At 41.6% G+C, this 13,771-nt stretch overlaps 1 protein-coding gene across 1 annotated transcript; it reads left to right on the top strand.

Moving 5' to 3' along the window:
* Positions 1-1,530: 1,530 nt before the first annotated feature.
* On the top strand, positions 1,531-2,667 carry LOC121999174 (transcription termination factor MTERF9, chloroplastic-like). Its single transcript, XM_042553892.1, has one exon. The coding sequence runs from the start codon at positions 1,531-1,533 to the stop codon at positions 2,665-2,667; it is 1,137 nt and encodes a 378-aa protein (XP_042409826.1).
* Positions 2,668-13,771: the final 11,104 nt, after the last annotated feature.

Here is a 13,771-nt window from a genome sequence, read left to right as displayed (position 1 = left end):
TGTCCGGCCGGTCGGCAGTCCCCTTCCGTCCGGCCGGTCGGCAGTCCCCTTCCGTCCGGCCGATCACACGTGCTGGTCCACTTAGGATATTCCCGGTAGTGTGCTCTGTGGAGACTGTTCGCAGCATTGCTATCTTATGCCTTCGGCCGAGTGGGCCACCTGCTCGGCCGTACAATCCTGACTCCTCGCCGGGTGCCTTTGACTCCGAGGGGACCCCGTTCGACCGACCGATCTCCCCTTCTCCGGTCGGCCGTTTGGCCCTTTGACTTCCACGTGACGTTGACTTTTCTCAGAGGGGGTCCCTGTTCTTACCGCCGGATCACTCTAAAATCTAGTTAGAAAACTATTAGTATAAATAATATTTAAAAATCCATAATGACACATGAGACAAATAACGAGCTTATAAAAGTTCCAAAAAAAAATCCATTAAAAAGGAGAATTTTATGAAGAATTTTTGTTTCAAAGGTTAGATGTGTATTTGAGGACGAATCGAGAAACTGGAGGACAGAGATGTGAAAATCGAACGGAGGAGGATGTGCAAAGTCAGTAGATAAACTAAGTCAGAAATTATTCGAAATTATTCGAAACTTGATTTGATAAAAATTAGTTTGAGCTTATTTAATGAGACTCGTTAATTAAATAAATAAATCAAGCTCAAGTTTCATAATACTCGACTCATTAATTTATAAATATTGATGGTAAAGATACTCGCCACCAGCGCCATTAATTCGTGAATATGTTCATTAGTAAGCTTATGAATCAATTTTTAAATAAAAAATAATAATTTTAATATTGATTTTATAGATTTTATATTACTATTTATGAAAAATATAGATAAATATATTAAATTTATTTATTAGAATCAAATTATAAATTTTAAGAAGAATATTATAATTTTCTCTAAATATATTATTTAATTTTTAATGAATATTTAAATTTATAATTTATTTTTATTAAACTCGTTTAGATTCGATAAAAGTTCGAATAAACTCGTGAGATATGAATATATTCGTTAAATAAAACTCAAGCTCGACTCGATTATAAACGAGTCAAACTCAACATTCAAGAGTTTAGCTCGGCTCAGCTCAATTACACCACTATTGAGGTGCGATAAAATTTCAAATAAATTCATTAGTCATGAATATATTCATTAAATAAATTTCAAACTCGATTTGATTATAAACGAGCTAAATTTAAACATTCAAAAATTCGACTCGACTCGACTCGATTCGATTACATCCCTAATTACAGTATTAAGTATAATTTCTTTTAAAAAAATCGAAAACAAATTTAGATGCACATGTGAAACTCATCTAATATTAATTAACTTTTTACTACATATAAAAACAGATTCATATAAACAAAAATAAAATATTTTTCTATATATATATATATATATATATATATATATATATATATATATATATATATATATCTAGAGGGTTTAGGGTTTTAAGATTTTAGATATCTAAATAGGTGTATTCCGACACAGCCGCAGCGGCCAGGGACCTCACTACAAGCGTCGCCGCTATGCGGCCCTCGATCATACGCCGCAGCGGCGTCTTGGCCTCCTTGCGATCCGGCTGCCACACATTTTTCTTCTCTTCCTCGATTTTCCCGGATGCTGCCGCCGCGGCGGATGGTCCGTCCTCCAAACCACTTTCCATGGCCGAATACCTAGTCCGCTCGTGGGGCTTCTCCGCCGCCGAGGCATCCAAGGTCTCCAAACTATCCCGCGTCAAATCCACCCAGAAAGCCGACGTTGTTCTCAACTTCTTGAGATCCCAGGGCTTCGAGGATTCCCATATCAAGAAGATCGTCATTCTCTTCCCTGATTTCATTGTCTACGATGTGAAGAATAATCTGGCCCCAAAGTTACGATCTTTTGTGGATATGGGTTTCTCGAAGTCTGACACAATCGAGATCATTGCATCGAATCCCTCCATGCTTACCCTTAACCTGAAACGTTCTATACTCCCCAAGTTGGAGATATGGGAAAGACTCTTTGGATCGAGGGAGCTTCTCGTCAAGATTGTCAAGAAGAATCGTTGGTGTCTCTGGTACAGCCTTGAGAAAAGAATACTTCCTAACTTAAAGTTCCTGAGGGAAGAGTGCGGTATTTCTGAAGATAGAGTGTCTCGAGCAGCGAGATACCACCCAGGATTTGTTGGCCAGAAACCAGAAGCACTTCATGTTTTGGTCGATAGAGCCGATGAGATGGGGATGCCTAGGCTATCTCCAATGTATCTATGGGCCCTTTACATTCTCCAAACTGTCAGTAAAGAAAAAGTTGAGGCTAAGCGCAACCTGTTGATGAGCCTTGGTTGGTCGGAGACAGACTTCTCCGAGGCATTCAGGAAGTCGCCAAGTTTCTTGTCTCTATCCGTGGACGACCTACGCAAAAAGATGCATTTTTATGTCAAGGAAGTTGGTTACACACCTCTCCTAATGGCTAAAAGTCCGTCCCTTCTCGGATATAGTTTGAAGAAGAGGGCGATTCCTCGGTTTCGTGTGGTGGAAATGTTGAAATTGAAAAGGTTATGGACTGTTAAGTGCAAGTTTACTTCTCTTTTGACGTTCTCAGATAAGAAGTTCGTGGAGAAGTTTGTTATTCCATATAAAGAAAAGGTCCCTGAAGTGGTTAAGATTTTGGGGGGCCAGGAATGAATTCCTCTAGCTTTGCTTTCTGGGTAAACATGAGGGAGGGTTTCTGCAGTTATAATCAGGTTTGTGATTCTTCTTATTTAAACAATGTTAGCTGTGATTATAAACCACTCTTATTGTGACCTTGAGTATTTATGTGAAATTCCTGTTTAATATTATCTGAACAAAATGTTTGTATACTTGAGAAATAGTTCTCGTCATATAATAAGCTTCAGGTTCGAAATGTACTTCAGCGGTTGATTATCTTCTGCCAAAAACATGAATAACAAGTCCTGTTCATGTGACATGCCTAAAGGAAGCTCCATTGGTATATAATTGAATTTATCCTGGTAATTATGCTATCCAGATGATATCCCAACTTATTCTAGATCATGTTTGCATATTCTTATGATTTGAAAGTTAACATAATAGATGCAATATCATTTCTTATTTTCTGGACATTCCCAAATTTTATTTGATAAATTTTTAGTCAACGTAGTGATCTATAGCATTCCACCTGCTTCCTCTTGAAGCTAGCGTACTATAAGTGAATCCCTTTTGTCACACAGAAATATCAATTTTCTTCAAGCACTTTTCGTCCATCCTTCCTGCAGTATCCAACTCACTGATTGTTGTTGCACTGTATTTTGACTCTGCTGTTTGAGAGAATGACGTCAAACATGTTTTATTATGAGAACAATTTTGAGTTCTTGTAGGCATTTTGCTTTTGGGCTTCTCCTTGGATTATATGCCAATATCTCTATTCTGCAATCACTCAAAGTGTGTCGCTGTTGACAATTTTGATGGTTAGGTCAAAATTTCCCGCCCTATTATTATTTTTTTTTGTAAAGAGAATTCTTGCCCACTTCTTTGCCAGTCTATTATGCCTGTATTGTACTGGAACTCAAACTTTAACCTGGTTATGCCATCAGGTTGCTACTAGTATTGATAATCAAGAGGAAACAAGTTTATTCTAAAAACTTCTTGATCCTTCTTAGTTTTTCTTTCACTTAGTCCCGCCAAATTAATTGTCATCCTGATTCTCTATTCTTGCACTCTTATAGCATCATAAGTCTGTGCATTTTCTATGATAGTTGACATTATGTTAGGGGATAAATGACAATTTATTTTCTAATATCACTGTAATTTCTTCTGTTTTTTCTTCAATTGCTGCCTTTGCGGCATGAGTCCATCCAATCGATTGCCCAAGTGCCACAATGAGAAGGATGATTCTGCAAATAAAGTGCCACAATGAGAAGGATGATTCTGCAAATAAATAAATAAATTATATTATTGTTACAAAATAATCAATAATATTCAATATGAGAAAATATAATCAATTAAATATGCAAACCTGAATATATGAACCCTACAATGCGCCTTTCGCCTATATACCTGAATTTACCCTCTCCATATCCGTGGAGCCAATTCTAGGGGCTTTTTATCTGGCATTAATTTGGAATCATGTGCATTTCAAGCACCTTTTATTAAAATCAATGTAGTTGTATGCAAACCTAAAGCAATAGTATCATGAACCAAGAAGTCCCCAGTATCTATTGTTAAGAAGAGTAAAGTACTATTTTCATTATCTGCATTCAATCAACTCAGTAACCATATGCTTTGACTCGCGTTGAATGTTGGGTCATTTGTTGAAGATAAGAATATATCAAACCCATATGAAGTTTTACCATGAGCAAATTGTATCATGTTCCCTCGGGACGGTAGTGGCTAGCGCATGAGGTGTTGCCACCATGAGATCTGGGGTTCGAATCTCGGTTATGCCGAGGTAAATATCTCCCTTATGCGTTAGTCACTATTCTAAAGGCCAGTAGCTACCTGTGATTTACCTTCTCCGTGTTGGTCTTGGGACGGGTTGACGAGGGTATTGGGGGCGAGCGTAGTCGCTTTTTGCCACCATGAGCAGATTCTATCCACGAATAAGTTTCTTAATTTCTCTATGCTTGTAGAAAAGATCATCCATATTGGATTCCAATATATATTGAATTCAGCTTTATATCAAACCAGTAAGTAAATTTTCAAAATACCCAAATCACATACCATAGTTTCAAAATTACCAAATCGTGTATCCATTTCCTGTTTACGCTTTTCCTCAAATCAATTTGACTAGAAAAAAAATTTGTAGACTGGTTTTTTTTTCTTTTTGTTCGAAAAATCCATCAGCCGGTTTAAGCTAAAATCGGCTGATGGGACCTATAGACCCTGGAATGATATGAAATCAATTTTTATATATTCATCTAGTTCTAATTGTAAAATGATATCAAATATTAATTTAACTTAATATATTGAGAGTGATGATATTTTTTTAAACTATGATTGAATGAATTTAAATAAAATCAATTTAGGTTCATTTGGCTAAAATCAGTTGATAGATTTAGAGAGTTTGGAATGAAGTAAAACAAACTCTTGTGAGTTCTTTTAGTTCTTATGATTATATTCATTTTTTCAAACATCAATTTGATCTAATATATTGACAGTAGTGATTTTTTAAACACGAATATATCGAAAAAATTAATTCGTGTTTAAAAAATCACTGTTCTCAATATATTGTGTCAAATTGATGTTTGATAGTATTTTTACAATCAGGAGAACTAGACGAACATATAAGAATTGATTTCATATCATTTTGAAATCTCTAAGTTCATCAGTTGTTTCAACCAAAACTGGCTTATAGACCTAGAGACCTCAAAATGACATTAAACTAGTTTTTATATGTTCATCTAGTTTTCCTGATTGTAAAAATGCTATCAAATATTAATTTGACTTAATATATTGAGAACAGTGATTTTTTTAGTATGAATTATTTTTTTAGACATATTTGTATTTAAAAAATTATTATTCTTAATATATTGAGTTAAATTGATGTTTGATAGTATTTTTATAATCAGAAGAACTAAATGAACACATAAGAACTGATTTCATGTCATTGCGAGCTCTTTAGATCTATCAGCCGATTTTGGTCAAAATCGGATAATGGATTTTTTTTAAACACAGAAAGAAATTAATTTAACTAGAAAAAAAATCAATTGAGTGATTTTTTTTTCCAGTCGAATTGATTTGAGAACGAGGGTAAAACGGAAAGTGGGTACACGATTTGATAATTTTAAAATTGTAATATATGATTTGGATATTTTGAAAACTTATCTACAATTAGGTAAAAAGTTGTATAAAATTTGAACTCAAACTACATTTATAATTCAATATTTTAATCTATGTGGCTATTGTTTATATATATATATATATACACTAAAGAATTATTAGATAAATTTAATTATAAATTTGTATTTATGTAAAAAAATGGATTCAAATTTTTTTCATCCTTTAGTTATTTGACGATCGATTATAAATTAATTTCATGATTTATTGTTTTCCATATAATTCAAGGACGGATTGCGATGGACGTCTGAGATTGCTGTAGTTATCTTTTTTTATTATATATATATATATATATATATATAATTGTTATGATACGGATTCTATCCTACGGATTATTACGGACCAACTGTCACGTCATATTATTTTATTTTTTAATACAACATTTCCTCTTTTTTGTTTTTTCCTTCTGCTTCTTCGTTCTCACCGCACCTCACCGCCCTCAAGGTCGCCGGCCTTTGCCTCGCAGAAAATGGTGACGATGCAGTTGCCGAAGTACTCCATTGGAAGCGTCGGCTGTAGCCGTCACTTGCAGTTTCCGGTGAACACTAAGTGCACGGTGCCCTCGGCGCTCGCACCTTGACGTAGGAAACCCACGCGTAAGCGTACGTCGCCACGATGTTGGAGCAGCGAAAGAAGCGTTCTTCGCTTTGGAGGAGATCATCGCCTTCAGCTTCCTGAGGTCGTCAGCAGTGAGGGTCATCGTGCCGATGATCGCGTCCGGATGAACGAATTGGACCATGATTCGTTGTGACCATGATTCGTCGTTTCATGTGTCGGCCGCAAGGTATTCCGAGACCTCGACCGCCGCCACCGCCGATCAGCACAGGGCGATCAGAGAGGGGCTTGACGTACTTCCCTGGAACGGCAACAACGCCGTTGTCAGACAAGGACTGGACGAACACCATCGGCTCCGGCCACGAGCAAAGATCAGTCTTTGACGCCATCGAAACGACAACCGATCGATCAATCGAACCCGCCATGTTCGGAGTCGCAGTGAATCAGACTTGCATTTATAGCGCGGGAGGGAGGGGAGTTTCGGTGGGCAAGTGATGGCGGTTTCGCCCGTGCGATCTATCGTGGCGACACATTGAATGACAGGAGAGGGTGGTCATCTCGTGCCCATCAATTTGTTCTAACTGTTCTTTAATTTTCGTCTAAATCGTGGTGGCCTGGTGGGCTACAGCCGGTGCTTCCGGCGGAGTACTTCGGCAACTGCATCGTCACCATTTTCTGCGAGGCAAAGGTCGGTGACCTTGAGGGAGAAGATGGAGTGGTGGTGGCAGCTCGAATCGTCGACGAAGGCGTTCAAGGCAGAGCCACTAAGGGATGCCGACAAGTGGTTGGAGAAGTACCGCGCAATCGCGATGCAGAGGGCGGTGAGGTGCGGTGAGAACAAAGAAGCAGAAGTAAAAAACAAGAAAGAGGAAATGTTGTGTTAAAAAAATAAAATAATATGACGTGGCAGTTGGTCCGTAATAATCCGTAGGATAAAGTCTGTAGCATAACAATTCTCATATATATAATTGTTATGATACGGATTCTATCCTACGGATTATTACGGACCAACTGTCACGTCATATTATTTTATTTTTTAATACAACATTTCCTCTTTTTTGTTTTTTTCCTTCTGCTTCTTCGTTCTCACCGCACCTCACCGCACCTCACCGCCCTCAAGGTCGCCGGCCTTTGCCTCGCAGAAAATGGTGACGATGCAGTTGCCGAAGTACTCCGCCGGAAGCGTCGGCTATAGCCGTCCCCTGCAGTTTCCGGCGAACACTAAGTGCACGGTGCACTCGGCGCTTGGCGCTCGCGCCTTGACGTAGGAAACCCACGCGTAAGCGTACGTCGCCACGATGTCGGAGAAGCGAAAGAAGCGTTCTTCGCTTTGGAGAGATCATCACCTTCAGCTTCCTGAGGTCGTCAGCAGTGAGGGTCATCGTGCCGATGACCGCGTCCGGATGAACGAATTGGACCATGATTTGTTGTGACCATGATTCGTCGTTTCGTGCGTCGGCCGCAAGGTATTCCGAGGCCTCGACCGCCGCCACTGCCGATCAGCACAGGGCGATCAGAGAGGGGCTTGACGTACTTCCCCGGAACGACAACAGCGCCATTGTCAAACAAGGACTGGACGGACCACGAGCAAAGATCAGTCTTTGACGCCATCGAAACGACAACCGATCGATCGATCGAACCCGCCACGTTCAGAGTCGTAGCGAATCGGACTTGCATTTATAGCGTGCGAGGGAGGGGAGTTTCGGTGGGCAAGTGATGGCGGTTTCGCCCGTGCGATCTATCGTGGCGACACATTGAATGACAGGAGCGGGTGGTCATCTCATGCCCATCAATTTGTTCTAACTGTTCTTTAATTTCCGTCTAAATCATGGTGGCCTGGTGGGCTACAGCTGGCGCTTCCGGTGGAGTACTTCGGCAACTGCATCGTCACCATTTTCTGCGAGGCAAAGGTCGACGACCTTGAGGGAGAAGATGGAGTGGTGGTGGTAGCTCGAATCGCCGGCGAAGGCATCGAGCAGTTCGAGGCAGAGCCACTAAGGGACGTCGACGAGTGGTTGGAGAAGTACCGCGCAATCGCGATGCAGAGGGCGGTGAGGTGCGGTGAGAACGAAGAAGCAGATGGAAAAAACAAGAAAGAGGAAATGTTGTATTAATAAAATAAAATAATATGACGTGACAGTTGGTCCGTAATAATCCATAGGATAAAGTCCGTAGCATAACAATTCTCATATATATAATTGTTATGATACGGATTCTATCCTACGGATTATTACGGACCAATTGTCACGTCATATTATTTTATTTTTTAATACAACATTTCCTCTTTTTTGTTTTTTCCTTCTGCTTCTTTGTTCTCACCGCACCTCACCGCCCTCAAGGTCGTCGGCCTTTGCCTCGCAGAAAATGGTGACGATGCAGTTGCCGAAGTACTTCGCCGGAAGCGCCGGCTGTAGCCGTCCCCTGCAGTTTCCGGCGAACACTAAGTGCACGGTGCCCTCGGTGCTCGGCGCTCGCGCGTTGACGTAGGAAACCCACGCGTAAGCGTACGTCGCCACGATGTCGTAGCAGCGAAAGAAGCGTTCTTCGCTTTGGACGAGATCATCGCCTTCAGCTTCCTAAGGTCGTCAGCAGTGAGGGTCATCGTGCCGATGACCGCGTCCGGATGAACGAATTGGACCATGATTCGTTGTGACCATGATTCGTCGTTTCGTGCATCGGTCGCAAGGTATTTCGAGGCCTCGACCGCTGCCACCGCCAATCAGCACAGGGCGATCAGAGAGGGGCTTGACGTACTTCCCCGGAACGGCAACAGCGCCGTTGTCAGACAAGGACTGGACGGACACCACCGGCTCCGGCCACGAGCAAAGATCAGTCTTTGACGCCATCAAAACGACAACCGATCGATCGATCAAACCCGCCACGTTCAGAGTCGCAGCGAATCAGACTTGCATTTATAGCGCGCGAGGGAGGGGAGTTTCGGTGGGCAAGTGATGGCGGTTTCGCCCGTGCGATCTATCGTGGCGACACATTGAATGACAGGAGCGGGTGGTCATCTCGTGCCCATCAATTTGTTCTAACTGTTCTTTAGTTTCCGTCTAAATCGTGGTGGCCTGGTGGGCTATAGCCGGCGCTTCCGGCGGAGTACTTCGGCAACTGCATTGTCACCATTTTCTGCGAGGCAAAGGTCGGCGACCTTGAGGGAGAAGATGGAGTGGTGGTGGCAGCTCGAATCGCTGGCGAAGGCATCGAGCAGTTCGAGGCAGAGCCACTAAGGGACGCCGACAAGTGGTTGGAGAAGTACCGCGCAATCGCAATGCAGAGGGCGGTGAGGTGCGGTGAGAACAAGAAAGAGGAAATGTTATATTAAAAAAATAAAATAATATGACGTGGCAGTTGGTCCGTAATAATCCGTAGGATAAAGTCCGTAGCATAACAATTATCATATATATAATTGTAGCAATCACAGAAATGTAGCACCCAATATGTAGCAATCACAAGCAATAAATGTAATCCATGCATATGATGTAAATGACATGATCACCTCTGACGCTAGTCAACCATCTCACACACAATGGTGAGACCGAGTGGGTAGGACTATGATAACTGTATACTCTGCCATCACTACTCCTGAGTGACCGAGTGGATAGGATGCTGTCGGAGTACACCTATCCTCCTACCCCAAATATAATGGGGGAGCCTAAGCTCTCATCTCCCTATATCATAGTCAAGGGGAAGGATCCCTGACCGTTACATGCTGCAGTCATCGCTATCCATGAGCGAACCAAAGGAGCTCTGACCGAGTAAACTGCACATACCCTGCCTGATGTACCACTAACTTATGAGTGGTTGTGTGTGCAGATCATGTAACTGGTGATGTGCTCAACAATAATGGAGCCGACAATCGTTTAGCATGCAGTCATGCAAGATGGTGCATGATACTAATCATGTAGATCCTGACAGTATACACCTCCATATAATATGTACCAAAAAGGAAATAAGTCCATACAATGATCTAGGTATCATAAATCTAGGTACACAAATCAGATATGTCAAATAACTAGTCTATTCCACAGTAGGGCAATGTATGCCACTATTTCTATGAACAAGAGTACACATGGCAACAATCAAGAGTATATAAACATGAATGCATAACAGATAACAATAAAGGCATACTACAAGTACTAAGTAGTGACATACCAAAGCAGATGTAAACATAACTGTTACTACTAGCTATAACCTACTATGCATATCAAAATAACAATATCAAAAGAGATAAGTCAAAGGTATCCGCCTCACAAATGGAGATCGTATCCGAAATAGATCTCACGTCGAGACGCTCGTCTCGAATCAAAGTCCTGTAATACATGACATACAGATTTAGCTAATTACATATAAATTTATTAGTTAAATCAAATCCCCAACTAAATCTAATCCATTGATAAACTAGAATTAGCTTCATTAACCCTAATCGTTCCACTATTCAATTAGATTAAGTCCATACATAAATCAACCTATGCTCACCCAAATATAAATCTATCCTTTAACCATGTAATCCAATTCATACTTAATTCAATGCATTTACCTCAATATACAGTTCTTGCTAATACTGTTATGATTCCAGCTCCACAAAACACAACTATACTTGCTGGAAATTAGTGGCCGGAGTTGGATGACGTCGTTGACCACCCAAATAGATGCCCCAAATCAAATATGTATCTAGATCCTGCTTAGATCAATCAAGATTAATTCAATCACCTTACTGTATATCTGTGTCGGAAGTGCCAGAGATCAGGTCAACCAGCCGAAGGGAAGAACTCAACCGGTATGCTTCGGTAGTCAAGTGCGCTCAGGTATTGGCGATGAGTGATCAGTGGCGACAGGGGAAATGGCACCAGGGTACGGCTCGAAGAAGAAAGTGTTGGAATCGTGTCGACGCTAGGGCACAACACAACGCTAGGCCTGATGATGGCAATCGAGCAGATCGATGGCTAGATCTAGGCCCCCTGCCTTTGGCCGATGACTCCCGGCCCACGTTGGATCTGAAGCGGTGATGAGATACGACGATCAAAAGAGAAGAAGGAAAAAGGAAATCAGGTACGACGATGAGGAGAGGTAGCCGGTGACGCTAATACTCCAGCGTCGGCCCCCCCAATAGCCGATGGTAAAGAGGGACGGCTAGGGCACGAGGCCAGCTGTCGTTTGACGCCGACGACGGGTCGAGGAAGACACTGGTGCTCGCGATGGAGAAGGACCGAGGAAATCGGGCAGAGGCGAGAGGGAGGTGATGCGGGGGGAAATGGAGAGGGCTTGAGGCTTTGTACGCGTGGAAGGAGAAGAGGAAGAGGTCGACATTGGTTGGGGGAAGATGAGGAGCTCGGGGAAGAGGAGAAGGAAACAGCGTGATTTGGGGATCGAGAGGAGAAGATAAAAGGAGAAGAAAAAGAAACAAAAATAAAAACAAAAATCTAGGTTTTTAATTGAAACTTAGGTTTTATTAACTCAATCAACTCTCACATTTGGGTATCCCAAACAGGCTTTTCCCGAGCCTATAAATGCATCTCCTTAACATATATCATACTAGCTCCAATTAAATCCCAAAAAATTCATAAAAATTCCTAAAAATTTTGTTAAGGTTATTCCTCAAATAAAATTATTATTTTATTATTATTTGGGTGTCGTATTTTACACATAGAACAGTTCATCTAACTTTAACTTAGAAAAGTTCTTCAAAATCTTGTAGGCATCCACGATGGATGCCAATAATGCATTTCGAGGAAATGCGTTTAGAGCGTACCTAATTAAATCGTGATTCTCCATCTGGTGGTCGATAGTGTAAAGTCCGTTGAGAATGTCTTTGATCCTCGCGTGGAGTTGACTTGCGGATTCTCCTTCCTGCATTTTAATATTAAACAATTTATTTAAAAGAAGGTCTCGTTTGGCTATCTTGGCGTCGCTGGTTCCCTCGTGAAGTTCGACGAACTTGTCCCATAGTTCCTTCGCATTCTGGTGCGGGCATACTCGGTTCAGCTCTTCCTTCGTTAGCCCGCATTGCAGTGTGTTGAGTGCTTTGAAGTCTGTTTGGGTTTTTTTCTTCATGTCCAGAGTCCACTATTCCAGGTCCAGTGGATTTCCGAAGTTGTCGACAGACGCCTTGTAGCCACGGGTGACGTTGAACCACTGGTCGAAGTCGGTCTTTAAGTATACCTCCATTTATTTTTTCCAGTAGGGGAAGCCGTCATCATTAAACAGAGGTGGACGAACTGTGCTGAAACCTTCGATTTGAGACATTCTTGCACACAAGTAAACAATAAAAAATTCCAAGACTTGGTCTTGGATTAGTAGTGTGGGATTAAATTAAAAAAATAAAATAAAACTGAATTGGTGTTGCACCAGTTCAGCTTAATTGCTACGAATTCTTTTTCAAAAAGGTAATGATACCAGTTTGGATTATATCATCAAACTTAAAATCGAGAAAAAAAGGAAAAATAATTTCACCCCCTTTTCTGATTGGTGGTTACAGTAAATCAGAGCGGTACGTACTCTGATACTACTTGTTGGATCGTGGAAGTCGCTAGAGGGGGGGGGAGGTGAATAACGATCGAAAAATTTGTAGCGAGTATGCAGCGGAAAAATGAAAATCACAGCGCTAACACAAATCCGTTTACTTGGTTCGGAGCCTTCGTCGACTCCTACTCCAAGGCCTGCACTCGTCGAGTACTTTCGTTGGACAATTACTAATAGTTAATAAATAGGATTACAATAGTAAGTACAGGAACTATTAAAAAAGAAAATACCGACAACAGTAAAAAGAACTTGAGCTGTAAGCTGTCGAAGAAGCGTCTTTGCGTCGCAGGAGTAGAGCATAATTGAGCAATTGTGTTTTTCAGCTCTGGTGGAGGCCTTCTTTTATAGAAGTACTCCGGGCACCCGGATCCCTTCCGGGCGCCGGGACCGTGACGTAGGCTCGGCCAATCAGCGCGCTCCTCGTTGCGACGGGATAGAGTTTTGCCTTCTGGGCGTCCGGACCACCATTTTCTAGAAATTCCTTTTCCTGCAAGAAAATGTTAGTCCGAGGTAAAATAAAAGTTAAACTGCCCTGCTTAACAAAAGTTAGCACAAATATAATAGAGCAGAGTAATAATTAGATTCTGTCTCACCAAGACCAGAATCTAGTCATGATCTCAACTTAGACTTCCGAAATGGATCTAAGTTGGATCGACGCCTAAGTTCCCTAACTAGGAACACGTCCTCACCAAGTCACTCCCCTCTAGTGACTTACCTTAACTTACTTACCAGACGCCTAGTCAACCCGTCGACTCGTCTGGACTTCGTGCCAGTTATCCGATCAGCCGGTCGACCTAACTGGACTTCGTGCCAGAGATCCGGTCAGCCCGTCGACTTGGCTGGACCTCTGCCAGCTATCCGGTCGGCCCGTCGA

The sequence above is a fragment of the Zingiber officinale genome, chromosome 7A (genome assembly GCF_018446385.1).
Source record: "Zingiber officinale cultivar Zhangliang chromosome 7A, Zo_v1.1, whole genome shotgun sequence".
Lineage (NCBI taxonomy): Eukaryota > Viridiplantae > Streptophyta > Magnoliopsida > Zingiberales > Zingiberaceae > Zingiber > Zingiber officinale.
Note: the sequence above shows the minus strand (reverse complement) of the source record. Positions and strands in the feature narration are given on the sequence as shown.

What these genes read in the sequence shown, in the direction of transcription:
- LOC121999174 (XM_042553892.1), top strand. Translation starts at nt 1,531, where the DNA reads ATGCGGCCCTCGATCATACGCCGCAGCGGCGTCTTGGCCTCCTTGCGA.